General features: G+C 35.5%; 1 protein-coding gene across 1 annotated transcript; it reads right to left on the bottom strand.

Moving 5' to 3' along the window:
- Nucleotides 1-1,763: 1,763 nt before the first annotated feature.
- Nucleotides 1,764-23,801, bottom strand: LOC107145684 (NXPE family member 1-like). Its single transcript, XM_015489669.2, has 5 exons — nucleotides 23,703-23,801; nucleotides 9,328-10,061; nucleotides 7,004-7,065; nucleotides 3,109-3,321; nucleotides 1,764-2,734 (listed from the first exon to the last, which is right to left on the bottom strand). The coding sequence occupies exons 1-5, from the start codon at nucleotides 23,799-23,801 to the stop codon at nucleotides 2,199-2,201; spliced, it is 1,644 nt and encodes a 547-aa protein (XP_015345155.1). The 3' UTR covers nucleotides 1,764-2,198.
- Between the last annotated feature and the right edge of the window lie 609 nt (nucleotides 23,802-24,410).

Here is a 24,410-nt window from a genome sequence, read left to right as displayed (position 1 = left end):
GGGAGGGGAGGGGAGGGGTGATAGTAGAGGGTAGGAAAGGCAGCAGAACACAACAGACACTAGTATGGCAATATGTAAATCAATGGATGTGTAACTGATGTGATTCTGCAATCTGTATATGGGGTAAAAATGGGAGTTCATAACCCACTTGAATCAAAGTGTGAAATATGATATATCAAGAACTATGTAATGTTTTGAACAACCAACAATAAAAAATTAAAAAAAAAAAGAAATTTAATCAATGATTAGAATGTTTACGGGATTGTGGCCTTACCATGGCATGGAAGACAGTGAGGGGTGAACTAGGCTCCCTGGTTGGTGAGGTACTGTCAGACTCCAGTGGAGAGTCAAAGGTGACCCAGCTGTGTACCAATCATGTGCACTAGGACCAGGCATGGATACTAGAATGTTCAGGTATTTAAAAAATTGAATTTAGCATAGATAATGTTAGATGCACACTTTAATAAGCTTTACTTTTTCCTTTTTACATTAGTTAGTGATCTCCCTGGATACTAATTTATTTTTTGTGGATAGTGTAATGTGAGTGTTCAATTTTGTTTTGTTTTTCACACATGGTTATCCTATTTTCCGAAAACATTTATGCAATTTACTGTCTTTTCCTCATGGCTCCCTGTGTCATAGAGTAACTGTGTTTGCAGGGCCTCTTCCGCTCCCTCGATTCTGTTTCATTGGTCTTTGGTTTTTCATTGCACCAGTGCCACACTGTTATGATTCTCGCTTTAAGGAAATTCTTTTTGGAACAGTAAGTTCTTTTATTCTTTTTCAGAAGTATCTTTATTATTTTCAGCCATGTACATTTTTTTTTAGAAATTTTAGAATCATATTATCAAATTGAATACAATCTCATGTGCACATATGATCTTTAAGACTGATAAAATTCTATTTAATTTATAGAACTATATAGTCATTTAGTTTTAAGTGGTGTTGTGATACATCTTCTGTTGCATTTAATACTAATCATTTGGTTACACAGACATTTATTTTTGATATTTTACTGAACTGCACTTTTGAGTTTTGTGCATATTTTTTAAAAATAAAATGTTCTAGAAAAATATAATAGTAGAGCTATAAAAGATACAAAACCTAGTATTTAATACAATGAAAGATATGCACAATATGTACACAGAGATACCATGCAATTTTAACTATGTTATCTAATATCTATTTCTATAGTTACAGAGGCTGTTAGGTTTTGTATATTGAGCTTGTGGTGCCCCTTTCTAAATTCTTCTACTTAGGATCTTGGTGTTTTCCTAAGGGAATGATGAAATAGGAGGAATTATTCTATTCCCTTCCGACATGTACTACAGTGCATCAGTAGATAGAGCGAGTGAGAGGTTCTCAGCTCTGTTATCTGACTTGGTAAGGAATGTTTGCTGTGCTTCACTCAGGAAGTGATGAAGCTTATAGTTTTCTGTTAGATCAATTTTCTCATTATGGAAATTTTCTTCTATTTCTAGTTTGTACTAGTTTTCCTCTGAACCTTAGAGGTATTTTTGATGAATTCTACCATTTTTTGTTTTGTTTTAAATCAGGCCTCATTAAAGTAGGCCCAGGGCCAAATATCTCCACCACATTTTGGGGGTTTTGTGATCTAAAAATTGTTTTTGAATGTTTAAAAATATTTGCGGGGGGATCAAAAGAAGAATACTATTTTTGATGTGTGTCAATTATATGAAATACAATTTCCTTGTTCATTTGTAAAGTTTTATTAAAATATAACACAATCATTTTACACGTTGTCTGTGGTTGCTTTTGCACTACAGTGTAGAGTGGAGCAGTTCTTACAGAGGCAGGATAGCCTGCAGATTACAAAATATTTACAGTCTATACCTTTACAGAGAAAGTTAGGTGACTGTTTTAGAACATCATGATAATTATATGTTTATTTCTCTTCTGTTCAGCCATGATTAACAGAAAGCATAACCCAACCATGTCTAAAATATAAAAATATTTATTATTACACATAGACTAGCTCCAGGCATGGTATGATCATTCTTCACATCTCACTCTCTTGGCTTTGCATCTCATCTTCATTCTCTTTGTCTTTAATTGTCCCAGAAATAATCCCATGGACAACCTTTTATTTTTGATTTTCTTAATACCTAAAATTAATAAAACTTTGTTGACACAAAGGATGTAAAAATTTGTTATTACATATTTTGTATATTTATGCTTTAACAAATGTAGTTTAAGAACATGTTAATCTGACTTCCAATCACATGATCAGGTGGGTGGACATTATTGGTGCCATATGCAATGGTCATGTCCCAGGCATCAATGACACCCACATTGAGGTCTTTGAAAATGTCATTCAGGGTAAGATATTGAATGTAACCATGGAAGTCTCCAAACCTTTCTGTTTCTAAGTGCATCTCCCTGATATTTTCTGTCTTAATGATCACTTTAGTGTCTGGGCTTCTTAGGAATAGTCGTTCAATGGCTTTTCGAATACTGATGGCCCTGCGAATGAAAACGTCAATGGGGAAAGGTCTGAAGTGTTGGCCAAAGGTTATGACAATGGCTGTGTTTTTATCCCCTGATATCCGGTCAATTTCCCGAGGGATATAACCTTCATCTGTCACGGAATAGATACTATAAGTGACAAAAGGGTAGCCATGTTTTTTCCATTGAATTTGAGTATGTCTTTCAGCATCCAGAAGCAAATGTTTCTTGAAAAGTCCAGTCTCATGTAGATCAAAAAATTTCAGTGCTGATTGAAAAAACAAATAAACAAACAGATTTTAACTAAAAAATAATATTAGTGCATGTTAAAAGAATATTCACAGTATCATTTATAATACCTACTGGAAATATTTTTATCAGAAGCATTCTAACTTCGAGAGTAAATTACCAATTCACATGTGTGAAATGTCAGTTAAAATATAAAGTTTTTGTTGGAATTTATCAGGAGGAATAACTTTTCTTATGAAACATTGAATAAAATAGATTTCAAATCAAGACTCAACTCTAGAAAGCTAAATGAAATCATAAGAAAACTAGCTCCAATGAGAAGAGATGGAGACCTCATTGAAAGTACTTTATGATCAGCCTGAATTTCCAAAAGAATATAAAGTAAGTACATACTTTTTACAGCTTTGGGTAAGTAGTAGATCCACTGACGCAGCGTGGAGTCTCCCAAGAGGTAAATGAGTTTTCCTTTCAAGCAGCCATTGATCTTATTTGTATCTAGCTGAATCTGGTCGCAAAATGTTGTCATCCACCTTCCTTGTAAAGTGTATCCACCAGGGACCGGAATCTTCATTCCAATTTGGCATTTCTCTGTGCTCTTTTCACTCTCTGGTATCAGAGATCTGGTGGTGAGTGTTGTTAGTGGCATGTGTTAAACACCAGCCTCCTTTCTTGGGCCTTCCCTTTCCTGATCTCTTACTCCTGTGTCTTTTGTCACTTACTAGGGGTATTTCTTGATCACCAGCTTTGTTTTAATAATTGTTCTCATTCCTCTGAGAGATATTTGAGTCATGCTGACTCCTCCCTGTTCATTTTCTCCCACCTGTGGTCATTATCTAAGTCTCCATGTCCTTTCCTTTCTTTGCCATTCCTCTGGTTTTGTGGTGATTTAATTCTGTTTTCTAATCTGAATGCTGTTACTGAACTCCCAGTTCCTATCTTCATTATTGAATCATTTTTATTTGTTCCATCAATGAAGGAACTGTGAAGTTTGCAGTGTTTAAAAAATGGCTTAAGGGGCTGGGGATGTGGCTCAAGCGGCAGCACGCTCGCCTGGCATGCATGGGGCGCTGGGTTCCATTCTCAGCACCACATAAAAAATAAAATAAAGATGTTGTGTCCACCGAAAACTAAAAAATAAATATAAAAAAATGGCTTAAAATATAACATGTACACATGTTGAAAACTGAAACATTATGAAATACTTACCTCAACTTAATTTTTTAAAAAATAGGATATGCAAGCATCCATGGTAAGGGTGATTTGCAGCATTCCACAGAAACCAATATTCTGAGATATTGCAGCCTGTTTTTATAGAACTGCAGCCTCTCTCATGGTGTGCCTTCTAAGGTATCCCATGTGGCAGAGCACCAACTCTGCCATGCTATAACAAAGGTCCTCAGATGTCTGATATCATGTTTCCTTACCATTCTCTATGCTGCTGCACCACTGCTGAGCCATTGACTCATATCTTAGTTTTATTTGTTGTTGGGTTTTTTTTTTTATTTTTTGAAGAATGACTTTTTGAGCCTTTGCATGCTAGGTCAGCACTCTACCACTTAGCTTCATTTTATTGACAATTCATCTAGTAGGAAGGACACATATTGTTAGGAGGGCAAGTTGGTTTGCCTTTGAAGTCATTACCTACAAATTTCCCATATAATTTCTATTCATATTCCTAGAAAAAAAAATTAATGTGGCCATAAGTAGCCACAGGAAAGGTGGCCAGGGCTTCAGTTAAACTACTGGTTTCACTTCTAAAGACAGAGAAGGGAATGGCTAGCAGGGGATTATCAGCAGCCTCTGCTTAACCTTCTTTTCCTAGCTCCTCATAGATTTTGTAGTCTCTGGTTGCCTGTGCCTAGAAAATAGTACTTTTCTTACATGTCAGTACTGTAAAGTTGGCCCTCTGTATCCATAGGATCTGTATCTATGGATTCAACCTACCATGAATGGAAAATATCCAGGAAATTTGTTTTTAATCTTATTAAACACATGCAGATTTTTCTTTCCATTTCTCTAAACAATATAGCATAGCATCTATTTACATGACATTTATATTGTATTAGGTAATATAAGTATTTTGGAAATGATCTAAAGTGTATGGGAGGCTGTTGTAATTCATTTCAAATACCATGCCATTATATATAAGGGATAAGCTTCTTGGCATCAAATTTGGTGTTCTTGGTGGGTCCTACAGACAAACTCCCTTGAATATTAAGGGAAAATTGTATTTGTAATTCGAGGACAAAGTAGCAACATGGTTCTGGTGGCAGAATTAGAAAATGCTCCTGGAATAGCTCTTAAATCCTGGTGATTTTTCTTGACCAAGGGAGTTTTCCTAATCCAATTATCATGTTGGAATTTTACTGTGATATGGTTGGTCTTGTAGGAGGCTTAATAACACTGCATCATGGATGCTTGCATATCATAAGCCTAGAAACTCAACACCCACTATTACCAAGTATTCCCCATCCCAGTAATGTACTGGCATATTCGAGATGATAGCCTTTGAGCTTATTATTGAAAAGCATATCTTGTGTAATATTTACATGTCAGAGAATTTATTTCCTTGTGAATATTATTATGTAATTTTATTTTAGAATAGGCTCGATATTTTGAGCAATATGTGGTTAATTTTGCTCACCTTTTTGATTAGAGATTGTAATAGGCAGGCTGTGGTCCCTCAATACATTCAGGTCCTAATTCCTCAAACCTGTGAATATGTTGCCTTCCATGGCAGAAAGGATTTTCCATATTCACTAAGTGTATAGACTCTGAGAGGGGACAATTCTCAATTATCCGGGGGAAGGGGTCCAGTCTAATTAACTGGCTCTCCAAATTGAAAGAGGGAGGCAGGAGGTAGCCCAGAAACTTGTAACTTGAGTAATTGATCCACTATTGTGGCTTTGATAAGAAGATGGGGTTACAAAGAAAGAGGGCAGCCTTTAGAAGCCAAAAAGGCAGACCTCCAGAAAAAAATACAGGTTTGCTCTACCTTAACTAGCTTTGTGAAACTGATATTGGGCTTTGGAAGAATAACACTAAGAGAAAAGTTCTTCTTATTGGAAGCCACTTTGTTTTAGCAGCAAGAAGAAACTAATGCAGAGAAAATTGACATTCTTCCAATATGAATTCACCCCATTCAGAAATAGCATACTTTCTTCCACATATAAATTTTATGTTCCTTAGCACCATTTTAAATTCTCTTTGTGTAGTTCATACTCATTTTGCTCACTTGTCCACTCTCTTCTTCAGTTGACCTCTGGAGTTTTCAAAAGTCTACCAAATAAACATGAACTATTCAGCATGCTACTTGAAAACTTCCATCCGCCCATATGCTTACCACACTGGCCTACTGAACAGGGTCCAGAGAATTTTGCGCATGAAAGGAGTTATCAGATAAAAAAGGTTACCACATTAAAGAATCCAGGAGAGAGAATTAAATCACTTCTAGTATGGAAGGCTTTTCTAATGTATGTGTCATTCAATCTTTTCTTTATCTCAATGTATACATACATAGGCAATTAGAAGTTACTCAAATTATTTACTTAAATCTGACAACCCTACCATGATCTTTATGTGGTTTCTCTTTCAGCTCATTCTCTGACTACAGATATTCTTCAGGGCTTACTCATATATTGACTTTAACATAACTTTTTCTGCATTTTGCTTTCTTCACGGAGTTGGTAGATTAAATTTATTTTGATCACAAACTTAACATATTAATTTTTCTCAATTGATTCAAAATACCTCATATCTGTTAGACCCTCAGTAAAAAATTGATGAAGAAATGAATTAATATTAAAAATAAATCATGAGTTGTCAAGTTTACCATAACAGGCTTTATATACAATTATTTAAAGTTAATGTATAAATAAGCATAAATATTATTCGTTCACATGTAACATTGCTTTGTATTTGCCATTGAAACAATTAATAAGATGGAAACTTCATATGAAATTGCTAAGTGCACCAACTAAAAGCTGGAGGTTATACCAACAGAGATGAGGAAACCAAAGCCAGAGTGCTCCTGCTCTGAAGCCATGGGTACCCATCACAGACATTTGCACAGCACCTCAGACTCTAGGAGATGAATGTAGGATACTAATACTTTCTCCTTTACGTTAAATCAAATGAAAATCTACTATAAACAAAGTTTGAACTAATTTCCTTGAATTGATTTCTTCTATAAAGTCCAGATAGACTGAGATCAGCATTAACACTGATTAATTTTTCTCTTCATAAAATTCATGACATATACACCTACCCCAGAAGAAAGCAGACTTACTGTTACAATGGGAGACATCAATATTCTTAAGGTCTTTCATCATTTCAGTTCCCACTTTGGACCTTCAAAAAATAAGACCATAGATTACCCTGTGGTCTATCCACATAGCACAGGACACAAGTTTACCTCATTGTAAGTGAAGGATAGTTTTATTTTTAATAATTGAAAACTATTATTTTTATTATATGTTTTAGATATACTGGGTATTATACATGAATTAGGATTTTGGAAGGCTTTCTATCCTATGAAGAGTACCTGAAGTCCAGGGAAGCTCTTCTTATCTGCCAAATGCAATAGTGTGTGCTAGAATCTTAGATTCACATTTATCAAATATGAAAATTCTCTATCCTCTTTTATATCAGTTATTCACATTCATATAATATTTTTCATGAGTTATTATGAGCCTCGAGTTCGCCAACTTAAGTTTAATCCCACCTAATTTCTTCAACCCACCCTCCAGAGCACCCTTTCCAATTAGAAATACAATTGCATTACTGTTTAAAGCCCTTAATTGTGTCCATGTCACTTATCTAAGGAGTCCTGGATTCTTGTCATGGCACCTAGAACCCTTATCACACAATCCCTGTTTCCCCCTTTAGGCATGTTTCCTATTGTTTACCTTTAATTTTTCCTGCATATGTGTTGAGGATCATGTGAAAAAAGGTAACGTATTTGTATGTATGCACTATTGTGCCCTAAACATCCATCAATGTGACTAGCAGAAAGTAATGGTTAACCTGATGCATGAATAAATAAATGAACATTCTATTTGTACACTGAATTTCTTTCTTCTTCTTGATAAAAGACCTCTGAATCTTCCTATTTAATCCCCACTTCTTATCTCCTGTGCATATGTGTGTGTAAATGGAGGCAGGCAGGAAGGGCTCAGGGAAGGATAAAGGCCCAGGTGCCTAGTATAACAGATATACAATAGATATAAATGGTACCCTGTTTTATGCTATGGATGTCCCTTTAGATCTAATCCCATGAAAGGGTAGGTGATCCTTAGTGGCATTTAGGCATAAGGATGGTTAATGGGGAGGAAGATATTTGGTGAGTTGCATCATTGGAAACAAAAAGGAAGGAAAAGAAAACTAACTGTGCTTTTATTTGTTCAGAAGTAAGCCATGCACAATAGATCAGGATATCTGCATAAGCATCTGGATAACTGCATTAGCATAAGGAATGTGTCTTGTGTTTCCATGTTCTATGTTTACTCTTCTTCTAACCAAATATTTTTGAAAGTACATGGAAAAAATTCTAAGCTTGAGTTTGAAAACTGCTATGAAATGAATTGCTCAGAATCTAGCATTTCACTGTAAAAGATGGAGAGAAAGTAAGTATCCATGGGGTAGAATAGATTTTGGCATAGTGGAAAGTGAAAAGGAAGTGGACTGAGGCTTACAGAAAATTATCACATGAACAAAAGATTCTGGGACTGATAAGGTCTCAGGACTTGGCTCATAGTTCTGGTTTTTGTGATGACAATTTTCTTTTACAAATACCCAAAGAAGCCCATGAAAGAACCCTGATATTTCATTCTAAGTAATGAATTGTTTTGTTTCCATCTCCGTGGAGAACAAGAAGACCAGTGAGTGAGCATCTGTTTGTGGGGGAGATAGGCATGGTGTGTCTGCAGCCAAGACTGATAGGAGAAACGTGTGTGCACCAAGGTTAGAGGAGGATGTTCAACGAGGGCTTCCAGGCACTGATAGGTAACAGTGGGCAGAGGTAGAGGGACTCCTCCATGCTGAGTAGTGTGCAATGATGCATTTCTGATTTTGAGGTCTACTAGAGATGACCCATAGGAGTTGGCCTTTTAGAAATATTGTTCAGGCTGCAGTGTAGAGTGGGTTCAAGGAGGGTGTGATTGATGAAGGGAGAGAGACCAGGTAGGAAGCATTACAGTCATGTAGATGAGGTAATGGTGGTCTCAACTAGGACAGCAGCACAGGGCATGGAGAGGAAAGAACAATAAAGACATTTAAGAGGCATAATCTGTGGAACACAATATGGGCTGTGAAGTTGCATGACATTATCATATATGTATAAGGAATTTTTTTCTTGAGTGGAATATTTATGAACACATAGCAAAATAGTTTTTCGGGGAGTGTATTTTGTGAAACGTATGTGTACAGTAACAATCCCAATTGATACAGAGATGTATAGGCATGTATATTATTGAATTCTTCCTGTGTAACCATCTTTGTTTGACTATATCAAAATGCAAACTGTGGTGTAGAGTCATGAACTTCTGAGACATTAAGATCAGCAATGTAGCTCTGCTCACCAGCATCTCTCATTGTATTGAAAAGTATACTCACTTATGGAAAAGGCTTTTTTCCTTGACAGAAAGATAAGAAATTTCTCGGTTCTTGGTGGTCACATGGGTCAGGGCCTCACAGGGCATGTGTTGAGGCTTCTTGCAGTAGAAGGCTTCCTGGTCTATCCCATACAGGTAGGTGCACAGTTCAGAGCTAGAGTTTAGGGTCAGGCCACATTCAGTGAAGACTTGGGAGGTGCCATTAACAAATTTACCTTTGAAAATAATTTTATCATAGCCTTGGTTCCTTGCCCTCCAGAGAGCCGACACCCCTTCACTGGGGTGGATGAGCAGGAGAGACAGAGAGACCTGACCCTCCCAGAACAGAGTGAAGCTGACAAGGTAGGTGCCATTGTTGAAATCTATCACCTTTCCTGAGGCACCTGCCTTCAGGGCTGGGGAGGACATCCTGGCCCTGAGGAAGTCCCCTCCATACTCCTTCCTGTGTCCCAGGTGGTCCCTGGCCTCCAGCAGGATGTCCAGCTGGTCCCCCCTGCAGTATGTATCTCTAGGGTTGAGGATGGTGACTGTGCTGTGTGTGGTACTGGTGGTGCTGTTCATGTGGGTGAAGGGTCTGGGCGGGATCATCTTGTTTAGTGTTTCCAGGATCTTCCTTATTTTCAGCTCAGTCTCTGTTGGTAACTTTACAGGGCTCATTTTTATTTCAGAACATGAAGAGTTTGTAGAGATGTTCCAGTGATATAAACTGATGGGTACATTTATAGCAGACCAAGGCTGAAATGATAACAAACAGGACATACTATTCAACAAAACTGTTTCCAATAATTTTTACTTATAATGAATATGTGCTCACCTATTTTCATCATGTTATTTAAACTTTTTGACAATTCTGCATAAAATAAAACTGTTTATATCTTTACCTTAATGTTTTAATGTCGAGCAATTATAAAGAAAAATATTAAATCTTAGATTTATAGCTTAAGTAATGAGTAAAAAAAATGATGCTGGTTTACTTGTTATTCCTTTTTAACTATTCCTTACTCTCATAGCTCATTTCTGTTTAGTTCCTCCTCAATATAATCTTACCCATATGTTTTCCTCCCCACCTTATCATGGTTCAAGCTGCCATCATTTATCTCCTGGATTTTTTACTTTCTTGTTGGGGTGAAGACGTTCTCAGTTTTCATGAGGACAGCACTTCTTTTTCTCCATTTAATTTTCTCCACTGTATCTAAGTCAGTCATTGTAAAGCAAAACTCTACTCCCATTTAGCCCCTTTAATGTCTTCTCATGATTCTTGGAGTAACAGCCAGTTTCAACAGGGCTTTATGATTTGGCCTGACTTTTCCTACCTAGTTGTCCCACTTCCTCCTATGTTCTCCATTTTGACAAGACTAACTGGTTTTATTTTAGGAGCTGATCTTCCTTTCTTGTATGTCTTGTGCTTTACTAATACTTTTTCCTCTTTCTGCATTGGTGGCTACCTCTTTCTTTTCCCCAAACCACCTAAATATCTATTAACTTCTCATTTAAGAATCCCCACAACCTTAGTTGTCACTGGACAGTGTTCTAAAGGTGCTCAAATTCAGTGGTTTCTGAATCTTGTTGATAATCAGAAGCAAATGCCAAGCTTTTCTCAAAACATGGATTCTCAGGCTGCAGTCCAGGTCAACTGAACCATAGTCACTAAATGTGCAATCCTGGAGGATGTGGTTTTCAAATACTTCACAGACATCCTGTGTTCAGGTAAGGTTGAGAACTCTGGTTATAGAACAGTGATTTTCAACCGCCTCACATGTAAGAACATCTGTAGATCTTAAAACAGTACAAAAAAAAAAAACTTGTCTGACTCTTCTGTGGCACATCCTCAATCAGTAAATCTCTGATGGTTGGTAACAAAATGTAAACCAAAACAGACTGGAAACCAAGAAATGAGATATAACCAAATAAAGATGAAAGGCACCTAAGTTCAATCTTTGAGAAATCTTAGAGAATTGAGAAATCTAAGCCAAGAAAGAAATAGAGACAAATATATAAAATCTAAAAGAGAATACTTTCATGTATGTTTGTATATTATGAAAACATAAAAAAGACCTTAGTACACACACTATGAGATAAATGGGATAGAAAATAACGATAGTATATAAAATACTAATAACAATATAACCATGATGAAAACTTTTTTTCCATTTTGCCTTCATCCTAAATAATTGAATAATTTTTAGTTGTGAGTACAAATATTATTAAGTTGCATAATGTGGAAACAATTTATACTAAATCTTTTTTTTTAGAGAGAGAGAATTTTTTAATATTTATTTTTTAGTTTTCGGCAGACACAACATCTTTGTTTGTATGTGGTGCTGAGGATCAAACCTGGGCTGCACGCATGCCCACTAAATCTTGATAAGTGCAATATAGAAAAAGGAAAAGTTTTCACTCATAACATGGTTTTAAAATTCTCTCTCCCTTCACAGATGTATATATTTATATAAATATATATAAATACGTAGTTTAGAGGTGTGTGTGTGTGTGTGTGTGTGTGTGTGTGTGTGTATTTGTCATGATTGCTTATGGATTGATTCAGATGGGCCTTGAGAGAAAAATCTTTCAGTGTAGTTTATATCTTAATGGATTAAAGACAAATCTTGTGATTTTTTCCTTGTTTTCAAACTTACTTGATGGAAATTGCAATGATAAAGAAGCATTCACTATATTTTAAAATTTATTTAGCCCCAATTCTTAATAAGTACAAATAAATAAAATTCAAAGTCAAAAGAAGACAAGAACATTGGCTAGCATCAACTGAATTAATGTTCAACATGGTAGAGGTCCAGAACAATAAAATCCAACCAACCAATCAACCAACCAACCAATTACAAAAAGACCTTGAGGTTTTGAGAATTGTAAGAGTCTTACTGATGATATTTTAGAATCATGTCTTTGTTTTGTTCTATATAGATGTGATTGTCTACAACGAAAACTTGAGTTAGAAAATTACTGGCAATAAGATATCAGGTAGGAGCTGAAAGCAAAATAAAATTATAGTATCATTAAGCACTTATCTATGCCAGTAGTAATTAGTATTAAACGAAAAAGGAGATAAGTTTGGATTTGAGGGAGGCATTTTGAAAACTCTTTTAATACTATTTTACAACACCTGAATGAATACAAAGCTTTTCAGCTTTGAATGTAACAGGGCATAATGTAAACTTGATATTTCTCCTTAAATATAATTTGAAAACTCTCTTTCAAATTTTATTCTCAGGAGGATTATCTTGAGAGAGACCAAAGCTGTTTAATTGATTCCAAAATTTTGTGGAAGATAGTAGTCTATAAGTAGGTAGGAACTATTTAGAACATATTAACTGTAGCATAAACAAATTCGTAGTAACAAATTTTATCATGTCCAAATAATATAAAAAAACAAAGAGAATAGAGTCCCCTAGAAATTGATCTCCTTGTATATGGCAGTGCATTATGTTAGTGATGAAATCATGAATCATAAAATTACATTTAGTAATTTGTACCAGAAAATTGTTTACTATATTAAAAACAACTCCTGATGATTTCTGTCCCAGGCTGCGTACTAAAGGTCTAAATGAATGAAAGACCTAAATAGGAATATCATAACTCACAAATGCATCATAAAGAAATTTAGAATTTCTCTCTGATTTGAAATTAGAAAGTATGTCATAAATAAGACTGCAAGTTTCAAAATATAAGAAAAAAGTGTTTAACTATTAAATTACTTCAAAATGACAACTCTTATAAAGGACATCATGGACAAATCTAACAGACAAAATGAGATAAATTATATGCATCATCTAAACCCAGAAATTATTCCGTAGACTATAAAAGTTATTACTAAAAAGAATAATGTATATATGTAATATAATAAAAATATAATAATATAACATAATTATATGATAATTATATAATAATATAAAATAATAACAATAATCTAATGTCATAATAATATAATATAAAAATATAATTATATGTACTACATTTACATAATATATATATATGGTCCAAATATAAAAAGCAACAAAGTATATATTGAAAATATTTATGACAATGTTGATCTGACAATGTTGATCACATTATTAGGTATATTAGGAAAGCAATGGACACAGTTCATTTATGGGAATTAAAAAGTTACATTTTATATATTTATATAATGGAATATATAAACCCTCATGAACTAGATTTCCATAGAGCAACATGATTAGATTTCAGAGGAAATTTTGAATAAAAACTTTACATAAATTAACACACACCACACAGTATCCCATCACTATGTATCTCTCCAAGACACACATATACCTATATATATGCATTGAGTAAGAACTGGAATACTCTGAGGAATAAATAATGTGAATATGTGCTTGTGGGAAAAGGGGAATGAGAGTATGAGTGGGGAATAAATAGAAAAAAGCCATAAATCATAAAATATTTCTTCATATATGGCTGAGTAGCTTCAATAACAATGATCAACTCTGAGCAAAATACTGAAACAACTCCCTCCAGGCTAAGAGAGTGTAGCTTTTGAGGGGAAGCTGAAGCCTGGAAGAATGAGCCATCAGGAAAAATCTCCTGTTTTAATGATGTTAATTTGACAGCAGTTGGAAGACAAAGATGGAATACTTAAAATCAGTAGAACCAGCACACCCCCTTAATCAACCATAGTTACTGGAAGAAAGGGGAAATCCTAGACCATAAGAACTTTATTCAAATTTCTAGCTAAGTACCTCACAGGAGTCGCTCAGCATCAAGACTCACAAAAGGAGAAGATAACTTCTCAGTGAGGTGGCAATTAATGTTAGAGATGTCAAAGTAAACTCCAGACATACCATTTTATACACAAGTTAATTGATATTAGGGCTACTGCTAGCTACCCCTCCCTCTAACAGGAGCTGGACAGTGACCATGACACTTCAAGATTCCACTGCAGAGGCACTGCTGCTGAGGAATTATTATAAACTAGCCAAACAACAGAGAATCTCTCCCAACACAAGATCTTACCCCATATGAGCCTAAACATAGCTTGAAATTATTGAAATGGGGAGACAATTACCAGGCTCCAAAGAGTAATAACCAGAGTGAAACTGCAGGCCCCCTACCCCCACACCAATGTCTACACATGTTTCAAAAACAGAAATCTTAGAGTTAAAAAAATTCTTATAAGAACCTCTGTATAAAACAGGAAGGGGAATCCATCTTAATTGATGTGCAAGTCCAAGACCTCCGAAAGGATGAGGAAACAGGCAAACAAATCTCCCCTTAAAACTCAGAACCCTCCAACAAAGGATCCCACTGAGACAAGAGTGGATGAAATTCCAGAGAAAGGTTGTAAAAAACTGATTATTAAAATATTAGATTAACTTAAAGAAGATCTAAGGAATGAATTAACAGATCAAATGCAGGAGATGAAAGACTATTCAAATAAAGAAATGGAAATATTGAAAAGAATCCAGCCAGGACTCCTAGCAATAAAAGACACAATGAATAAAATGAAAAATTCATTTTAAAACATCACCAGCAGATTACATTGTACAGAAAATAGAACTTCAGGGCTGGGGTTGTGGCTCAGTGGCAGAGTGTTCGCCTAGCATGCGTGAGAAACTGGGTTCAATCCTCACCACCACATAAATGTAAAATAAAGATATTGTGTCTACCTAAAACTAAAAAAAAAATATTAAAAAAAGAAAATAGAACTTTAAGATAGAACCCCAGGCTTTGAAGACAGGATACATGGATTTGAGTACATGGAATACAAAAAAGGGGAAAAAAAGTAGTAGAACACGATCATATACAGGAATTCTGGGACAACATTAAGAGACCAAACCTGACAACCACTGGGATAGAAGAGAACCTGGAGATATAAGCTAAAGGCCTTAAGAACATTTTCAATGATATAGTTATAGAAAAGTTTTCCCATCAGAAATGAGATAGATATTCACATACAGGAGGAAAACAGAATTTCCTATAGACCTAACCAGAAGAGAAGTTCTCCAAGACATATTGTAATCAAAATGCCTAACAGAAAATAAGGAAAGAATGTTAAAAATGGTAAGAGAAAACATCAGATCAATTTAGAGACAAACCAATAAAGTTCACTTCTGATTTCTCAATCCAGACCCTAAAACCAAGGAGGGGCTAGAATGAGATATTCCAAGCTGTAAAAGAAAACAACCGCTTTCCACATTTATTATACCCAACAAAGCTTAGTTTCAAAATTGAAGGGGAAATAAAAACCTTTTGATAATAAGAATAGAGAAAAAGAACTTATCACCACCAAACCAGCACTCCAAAGAATACTCAAAGATAAACTGCACCCAGAGGAACTAAAAAACAAATCCCAAAGCTCCCAAATAGAGGCAGATCAATAAAAGGCCAATCTACTATACAAGAATCAAGACAGTATTAAGTATAGCAAAAATAAAAATGGCAGAAAGCCCCACACACATATCCACATTAACACTGAATGTTAATGGTCTTTACTCACCAATGAAAAGACACAGGTTACGAGAATGGATCAAAATCAAAATCCAACTCTATGCTACATAAAAAACAAAAAAGATTCATCTTTGTAGGCAAAGACCCACAGGCTGAAGGTAAAGAGTGGAAAAAAATATTCCATGCAAACAGACCCTGAAAAGAAGAAGTAGTAGATATTCCCAAAGCATGTTTCAAGCAAATACTGATCAGAGAAGGCAAAGAAATTTGCTACATTTGTAAAGAGAACAATCCCAAAAGAAGATATAATGATACTAAATGTTTATGCTCCAAATGTCAGCACACTTATTTTCATAAAAAAGTTAATCCATGACATTAAATCTCAGAGAGATCCCAACACAATAATATTGGGTGATTTCAACACATCATTATCACCAATAGGTCATAGCAACATAAAATCAATAAAGATATTTCCAACCGAAACGATGCAATAAATTAAGTGAACCTAAAAGACACCTATGGGATATTTTATCCCCAAACAGCTAAATTCAACTTTTCATAAATTCCTAGAACATTTTCCAAATTAGACCATATTCTAGGTCACAATGTTAATGTTAACAAATATAAAAAACAGTCAATATGATCCCATGTATCCTATCAGATCATAGTGGAATAAAACTACAAATCAACAGCCAAAAAAACAATATAAGCACATGGAGAATGAAAAATAGTCTTTTTTCATGATTTTTATTGGCTAATAGTTGTTATACATAACATTAGGTTTCATTTTGACATAATTATAAATGAAAGGAATATAATTTGATCCAATTCAGTTGCCAGTACTGACACTTACCCTACCTCTCCTCCCTCCCCTTGTTTCTTTTTCTCTATTCTATTGATAAGCTTATTTCCATTTTTAAAAACAGTGTCTTATGGATATCCATAGTGGTGAGTTTCACTGTAGTATATTCATATATGTACATTGGAAAGTTAGTTTCTCTTATCCCATTCCTCCCCTGCCCTCCAATCCTGTACTTCTACTCCCCTGATCTTTTATTTTGACAGCATATTTCCATGGTTTATTTTCAGTCTTTCTTCTGCCTGCCTTTTTTAGACCAGTTTCTGCATATAAAAGGAAACATTCTACCTTTTACTTTCTGGGTTTGAGTCATTTCACTTAGCATTATAGTCTCCAGTTTCATTCCAGCTAATAACATAATTTCTTTTTTATGACTAAATAAAAATACTCCATTGTTTATAAATACCACATTTGCTTTATCCATTCATCCATTGAAAAGCAGTTAGGTTGGTTCCATAATTTGGATTTTGTGAATTGTGCTTATATAAACATTGATGTGGCTGCCATCTTATAGTATACTGATTTTAAATCTTTTGGAAATATACCAAGGAGTGGGATAGCCTGGTCATATGCTCTTAAATGAAGAATGGATCAAAGGAGAGATAAGAGAAGAATTCAATAAACTTTTAGAAATGAATGAGACAGAAAACAACATATCAAAATCTCTTTTTTAAATTTGTTTTAATTAGTTAACATGACAGTAGAATGCACTTATATACTTTGATGTATCATACATAGATGGGATATAATTTCTCATTTTTCTTAGTATACATATTATAGAATCACACTGGTCATACAGTCACATACATACATACAGTAATAATGTCTGCTTAATTCTACTATTTTTCTTATCTCCACATCCCCTGCCTTCCCCTCCTTTCACTTCCCTCTACCTAATCTAAGGTAAGGTTATTATTTTTTTTTGCATTACAATTCTTAATACACATAAATACCATACCTTTTGTATTTCTGTTTGTATATAAAGTATGTTGACCCCCAATTCAGGTCTTCATACATGTACTTTGTATAATGATGTCCATCACATTCTACCATCCTTATTAATCCCCTGCCCTGTCCCTTTCCCTCCCACCCCTCTTCCATATCTAGAATTCATCTCCTCTTCCCATACTCTCCCTCCCAATCCCACTATAAGTCAACCTCCCTACAGTCAATCAATAAATATATGAAAAAATACTCATCATCTCTAGCAATAAGAGAAATGGAAATCAAAACTAGTCTAAGATATCATTCAGTCAGCATGGCAGCTATTATGAAGACAAACAACAATAGTGTTCGTGAAGATGTGGGGAAAAGGTATACTCATACATTGCTGGTGGGACTGCAAATTGTTGCAGCCAATTTGGAAAGCAGTATGGAGATTCCTTGAAAAACTGGGTATGGAACCACCATTTGACCTAGCTGTTTCTCCCCTCAGACTATACCCAAAGGACTTAAAAACAGCATACTACAGAGACACAGCCACATCAATGTTTATAGCAGCACAATTCACAATAGCTAAACTATGGAGCCAACCTAGATGCCCTTCAGTGGATGAATGGATAAAAATAAATGTGGTATATATACACAATAGAATTTTACTCAGTATAAAAGCATTTCTAAGAGAAAAATTTATAGCAGAACACCTACATTAAAAAATACATCCCAAATAAATAAGCTTATGCACCACCTCAAGAACTTAGAAGAACTAAGTTCAAAATCAGCAGAAGACAGAAAATAATTAAGATCAGAACTGAAATTAATGACATTGGGAATTAAGAAAATACATAGGATCAATGCAATTTAGAGTTGGTTCTTTGAAAAGATAAGTAAGGTTGATAAGCCCTTCCCCAAAGTGATGAAAAGAATGAGAGAAAAGACCCAAATCAATAAAATTAGAGGTGAAAAAGGATATATCACCATAGACCTTCTGGAATCCAGAGGAAATCAGAACCTGTTTTGAAGAGCTGGGGAAGATGGCAGAAACAGCTAGACAGTGAGTCCCAATCTCCTCAACACAGAAAGGAAGCAGTGAAGGAAAAGCAGAACTGATAGGTGGGTGACAAAATAAATGTTCTAAGACTAAGTATTACATAAAATGAGCACTGGAGATACTGGAAGATAGGTTCTCTGAGTAGATAACAAAGTCTGAGTGGTTAACCCACCTGAACTTAGGGTGAGAAGGGGAGGGGAACAGACATTCTCTTTGGCTCATCCACTTAAAAACTGTTGGAAAGACAGACAAAATTTAAAAATGCAATGGCATCAGAAGGCTCCTTAAAACAGCACAAACAGCTTAAAACCAAATCATGAAAAGAAAGCTGGGTGGGGGGTCTGCAACGATCTTGTGGAGTCCTCAGCCAAACAGTCACCCTCTTAAATCAGCATGGAGTCTCCCCACACCAAGACAGCTGCATTAAGCCAGAAGAAAGTCCCCTAAAGTTGGACCTCTGAAGAATCTTACCAGAAAAAACTTGTAGAAGGACTACTACTAGTGGTAAAACGCTGAAACCCACACCGCCACCCTCTCCCCATGAACAAGTTGAATGAGCAGGCTGGTAAGGATCTATGCTGAGGAAGCGCCAAGCCCTGCTGATCCTCTGTGACAAGGCAAGGATAAAATCTCTTCACCCTGTCCACTTGCTCACTCAACTCAGAGACAACAGTAAAGCAGGTTTGGCCCCAAAGGAAAGCAGATTCACCATGCCCTGACTACTTTCACTGGGGGTATGCACCATGGGAAAACTAGGGGCAGTCCTCAGGATCACAAGGCCATAGAAGAGGGAAGCTGCCTGAACAGCCAGTGACATAGAGACCCACTGGGGAATTGCCAGAGAGTACCTGGCAGAAAGGGGCCGATACCAGCTTTAACAGGTGTACATCCTGAACAGTGATCACAACTGGCATTGTTTGGATACTTGCAGGACCTTGTATCAGACTTAGTAAACAGAATCAGTGCCCACCATTCATAGCCTGAGATAATGGAAACTAGAGTCCAGGTGAACCACTAGAGACACTTTGAAGGGTTATAGAAAATAATATTCCTACAAGACAGCTTCCCAAGAAAAATGGAGGAATAGTGTGACTCAGGAGAAGGGAGAGAAATTAGCCAAACATTAATCCTCTCCCAGTACACCCTTTCCCAGTAACAATGGGCCCTGAGGGAAAAGCAAACATTCATCCCTTCCTAGGTTCATCCCCAGTATCTCCACCAAAAGCAAACATTTACCCCTTCCCAACCACAGTGGGTCCTGAAAGAGGGATGCAAATACTGGACCCTGGATTTTTACTCTTTTCCATTGCTGGTAAGTGTTGGAAGGAGAAAAGCAAGTAGTGAAGTTCTAGATAACAATGGGACCCAGAGGAAGGAAGACAAGCAGTGAACACTGAGTTGTCAGCTTTTCTGAGTGACAGTGAGTTTCAAATGTTTTACAACTGCCTTCTTGAATTAAAATTTTAACCTGCACAACTGTCTGAACAACACATCCTCAGTCTCCAATGATTAATCCTCATTGTAAACTATAAAACCCAGGCTCCTTCTGTAACCCGGGAACCATCTCTATACCCAGAAAATGAGCCCTCTGTGCCTCATCAATTGATTTCACTGCAGAATAAAGAAAAGCTTGTTGATCTAAGATTTGTTCCCATCTCCTGCCTCCATCATTTGTGTGCCATGCACTTACATCCTTTACTAAACCACTTCACTACAGCACCTCAGAGAATGGTTTCAGCAAGGGGAATATTTCTGCACCACAGACCACTTGTGGAAAATCCACAACCAGAGTTCCTGCACTCACAGACAGCCACCAGGATTTTCAGTACTGTGAAAAGGAGTGTAAAGGAGAATAGGTACAAGGTGACCCCTACAGCAAACACAGGGGGGCTTCATAGCCTGCATTCTGAACTGCTTCACACAATAGACACATCCAACTCAACACTGTGCCCTCTGAGCACTCAGCTGCAGTCCCCTGAGCTGACAAACCAGAGGCTGCTGGTGGGAGTTTTGTAGCAACTAGGGAATTGGGTCCTGTTCCCCTGCAGCTCAGGAGAGAGCCATAGCCAAAGACTGATGGGCATCTACTTAATGTCCAATGAAGAGAAAACCAAGGTTCAATCAAATTTTTCTTCATCTTGACATCGTATACAATAAACAACTTTAATGTCAACTTTGATCATATAAACAACTCATTAACTCAACTAGGATTTGCTTTGCTTTTAATCATAGATGAGATAATTTGCAGTTCAAGTTGAATCAGGTTAATCATTAGTCATTTCAAAAATATTAATACAACAATCCTGAGGAGTAAAGCAGGATCCACAGTTCCAAAATATAACAGTTACAATTCCAGTATACAATTAAAAATTACTCAGCATAGAAGGAACCAGAAACATGCAATATTTCTCACAGGAGATGAAAATTGATGGAAACAAACACTAAGAAAAGATGTTAGAATGATCAGACAAGGTGTCGGAAACAGCCATTATAACTATGCTAAATGAGGTAATGAAGTGAAAGATAAGATGTATTGTCAATATTGTAGAACTATTTTATTTTATTTTTTGGTACCAGGGATTGAACTCAGGGGCACTTGACCACTGAGCGACATCCCCAACCCCATTTTGTATTTTATTTAGAGACAGGGTCTCACTGAGTTGCTTAGCACCTCACTATTGCTGAGACTGGCTTTGAACTCAGGATCCTCCTGTCTCAGCCTCCCAAGCCAATGGGATTACAGGCATGTGCCAGCACGCCCAGCAGAAAAAGAACTATTTTAAAATAAACAAATGAATTTTACAACAGAACCAAACAATATCTTAATAAAATCAATATCTAAATAAAATATACCTTTTAGTTTTAAACCATCACCCTTCTCTTAATGTTTTTGTGTTAGATCAATTTTATGTTTCTTTACTATTGTTTTCTGACCTTATAGATATTTACTAATTTTGGAGTCTGTTTGATTTATAAGTTTCTGAAATAGGTATAATAAATTATTTACTATGGCTGTGACATATCAAATTTAACTTGTAACTCTGATTGTTCTCATTTATGTATGTAGGTACTTTGCTAGGTTCATGCAAATGTATAATGATTTTATTTTCTTTTGTAGATTTTTCCTTGTGTAGCATAGCATTTTATTGTTGTATTTTTTTCTTAAATTTCTATTTTCTTTACTTAATATTTTGAGCTAAAATTCACTGGAGTAAAATATTTAAGGAATGCAAAAAGAGAAATATGAGGCAGGAATTTTAAAATAAGACAAATTGACCTTTGTGATAAATATCAGAGACAAATTCTTTTGAAAATGTTAGTACTAGGAGAATATTTTTTTCTGAATCCTTCAAAAGAATCTATTAAATCAGACTGAACTTTAAACAATGAGAATGAGCAGAAAGTTTGATGTGTTTGTGGTAAGAACTAAATATGTGTTAGCTTACAGGAATAATTCTAATTGATGCTTATAAGGAATGGAATATGTACACGATGGCTATACTCTTGAGAGTATAGATGCAATATCACTATAAAAATGGTTGGACAGTAGAGAAAGAGGTGAAAAGTAGTATTTGTTTATTAATTACCATATAGTAGTAACTGAAATAAAAAGATATTACTTCAAATCACTTAGCACAAATTTGTTATAAAACACTCAACAAAAAGAAATTTACACATTCCACCCATAAGCTATTCTGTAGTGCAAAAGCTAATATTTTACTTAAAGGGTAACAGTAGAGCCTTTGCCACCAAATCAGGCATAAAGCAAACTGCCTATGTTCTACTACTATTTAACATTGGCCTGGAGGTATTTGCTAATGTGACTGTACAAGGAAAATCAAATAAGTCATTGGAATTGGAAAAGAAGAGGTAAAATTATCTTTTCTTTTTCAGATGATATGGATATATTATGGAAAACTTGAAAGTACAGGTGGAAGAATGACTACGGATGATAGAGGACTTAGCAAAAAGTTAGGCAGTACATTTAATGTATAAAAATCAGTAGCTTTTACATATTTAAACAAAACCAGAAAGAGTGTCAAATGTGAAACAAATGATCTGGTATGGTTGCAAAATGACAGCAAGATATTTAGTTATACATTTTACATGTGTCTAATTATTTACATGAAGAAAACTCAGGAAACAAAATTGAGCGACTGACAGGGAAAGTATGTTATTAGACAGAAAACATCATGAAACTATTTTTTTCTTGTAAAGTTGATTTATATATTCAATGAAATAAAAATATCCTGAGTATTTTCTGGACAAGACTGGTCAATTAGAAAGTTCACCTGAAAAAAAAAATAAATAAGAAAGAAGGGCCAGGAAAATTGGGGAATAAGATATCAGGGATGGTGTGTGTGTGGGGGGAGGGTGAGCACTATTAGATATTAAATTTTGCTTCTAAAATATCTATAAGTTCAATGGGTAAAAGAGCAGTGGAACAGAATAAAGAATCAAAATAGAGTTTATTATATATAAAAATTTTGTATGCTCTAGAGGCTGCATTCAATATCTGTGAGGGCATACATGAAATTTTTCTAAGAGGAATAGAATAACTAGCTAGCCATTGCTGAAAGCAAAATTAGGTCAATATCACATACAACTTTACAGAAAATTTCAATTGAATCAAATATTTAAATTATACAAAACAAAAATATGAGAAAAATGGGCAATTTCCTATAAAATCTTGTAGTGGAAAATCTTCTGATTATAAATTACTAGAAAATAATGTTTTACTAAAAAATAATGTTTGCATAAAGCATAAATCATAGACAAATTTTTTAAAAATGGCAAATTGGAACTATGTAGTCAAGAAATATATTCACCTGATTTGGTGACAAGTACTCACTGAGTGATAGGGAAGGTTGTGACCTTCACAAGGGCCATTTTGGGGCATATAAGAGGTAGAATCTGATTAGATTGCATTGAGGATGAATGAGAAATGAGAAAATTGAGACAATGTCCCTCTGAAATGAGGTAGAGAAGGAGAGAAGAAAGCTGAGTTAGAGTGGGAGGGTAAGGGAAGGATTGACTGTGGTAAGTGCTCAATTGATGGAGGTCACAGGTGAAGGTTTCAAACCAAACTAGAGAAAATTGTTCGTACCTTTGTGAAGTTTTGAGAAATTGTAGAAGTTATCCAGGCGATGACTAAAAGAGATGCCAATACCAACAGCACTTTCTGAAGCATTATATTTGAGGACATGATGAGAGTCCTAGGAAAGACAACACATGAGACAGAATCATATAAAAAGTGAGTTCATCTGTACACATTGTTTAATTTTTCAACAGCAGTTTACCCCTGAGACGTTTTCCCCCTTGCTAAACCACTTTCTTTCTCTCTCTTAACCAGCTCACACCTCCAACTCCTTTGCCCACCTGTTGGCTGTTTCTTATCCATATTTTATTTAGGATTGTTACTTTCTCCCTCTATGACCCTGAAATAGGAGGCAGATGTCCCTCTTACATGCTCTAGTTTCTCAGTTGGAGCACTTACCACAGTTCCTCTTACCACCATTACAACAGAAGCAGAAAATTTAATTCATCAGTCTGTCATTGGGGGAAGACTTGGGATAGCTGAAGCGGCCACAAGAACATGTTATGCTATAAAACACGATCTATAAATACCCTTAAAGAAAGTTGGTCCTTTTAACTGGTCAGGCAAGTAGGGCAGCTGACTTTTGCTGAGCACTGAGTATAAAATTTGGAAGTAGAAACTCCTTGTAGACCAAATTATTCTGTGTAAAAGAGGTGATTCAACAAGGTTATGTAGTACATGAGGAAAAGAAGGGAGAAGGAGACAAAAAGAGGTAAT

This window comes from Marmota marmota, unplaced genomic scaffold (assembly GCF_001458135.2).
Source record: "Marmota marmota marmota unplaced genomic scaffold, marMar, whole genome shotgun sequence".
Lineage (NCBI taxonomy): Eukaryota > Metazoa > Chordata > Mammalia > Rodentia > Sciuridae > Marmota > Marmota marmota.
Note: the sequence above shows the minus strand (reverse complement) of the source record. Positions and strands in the feature narration are given on the sequence as shown.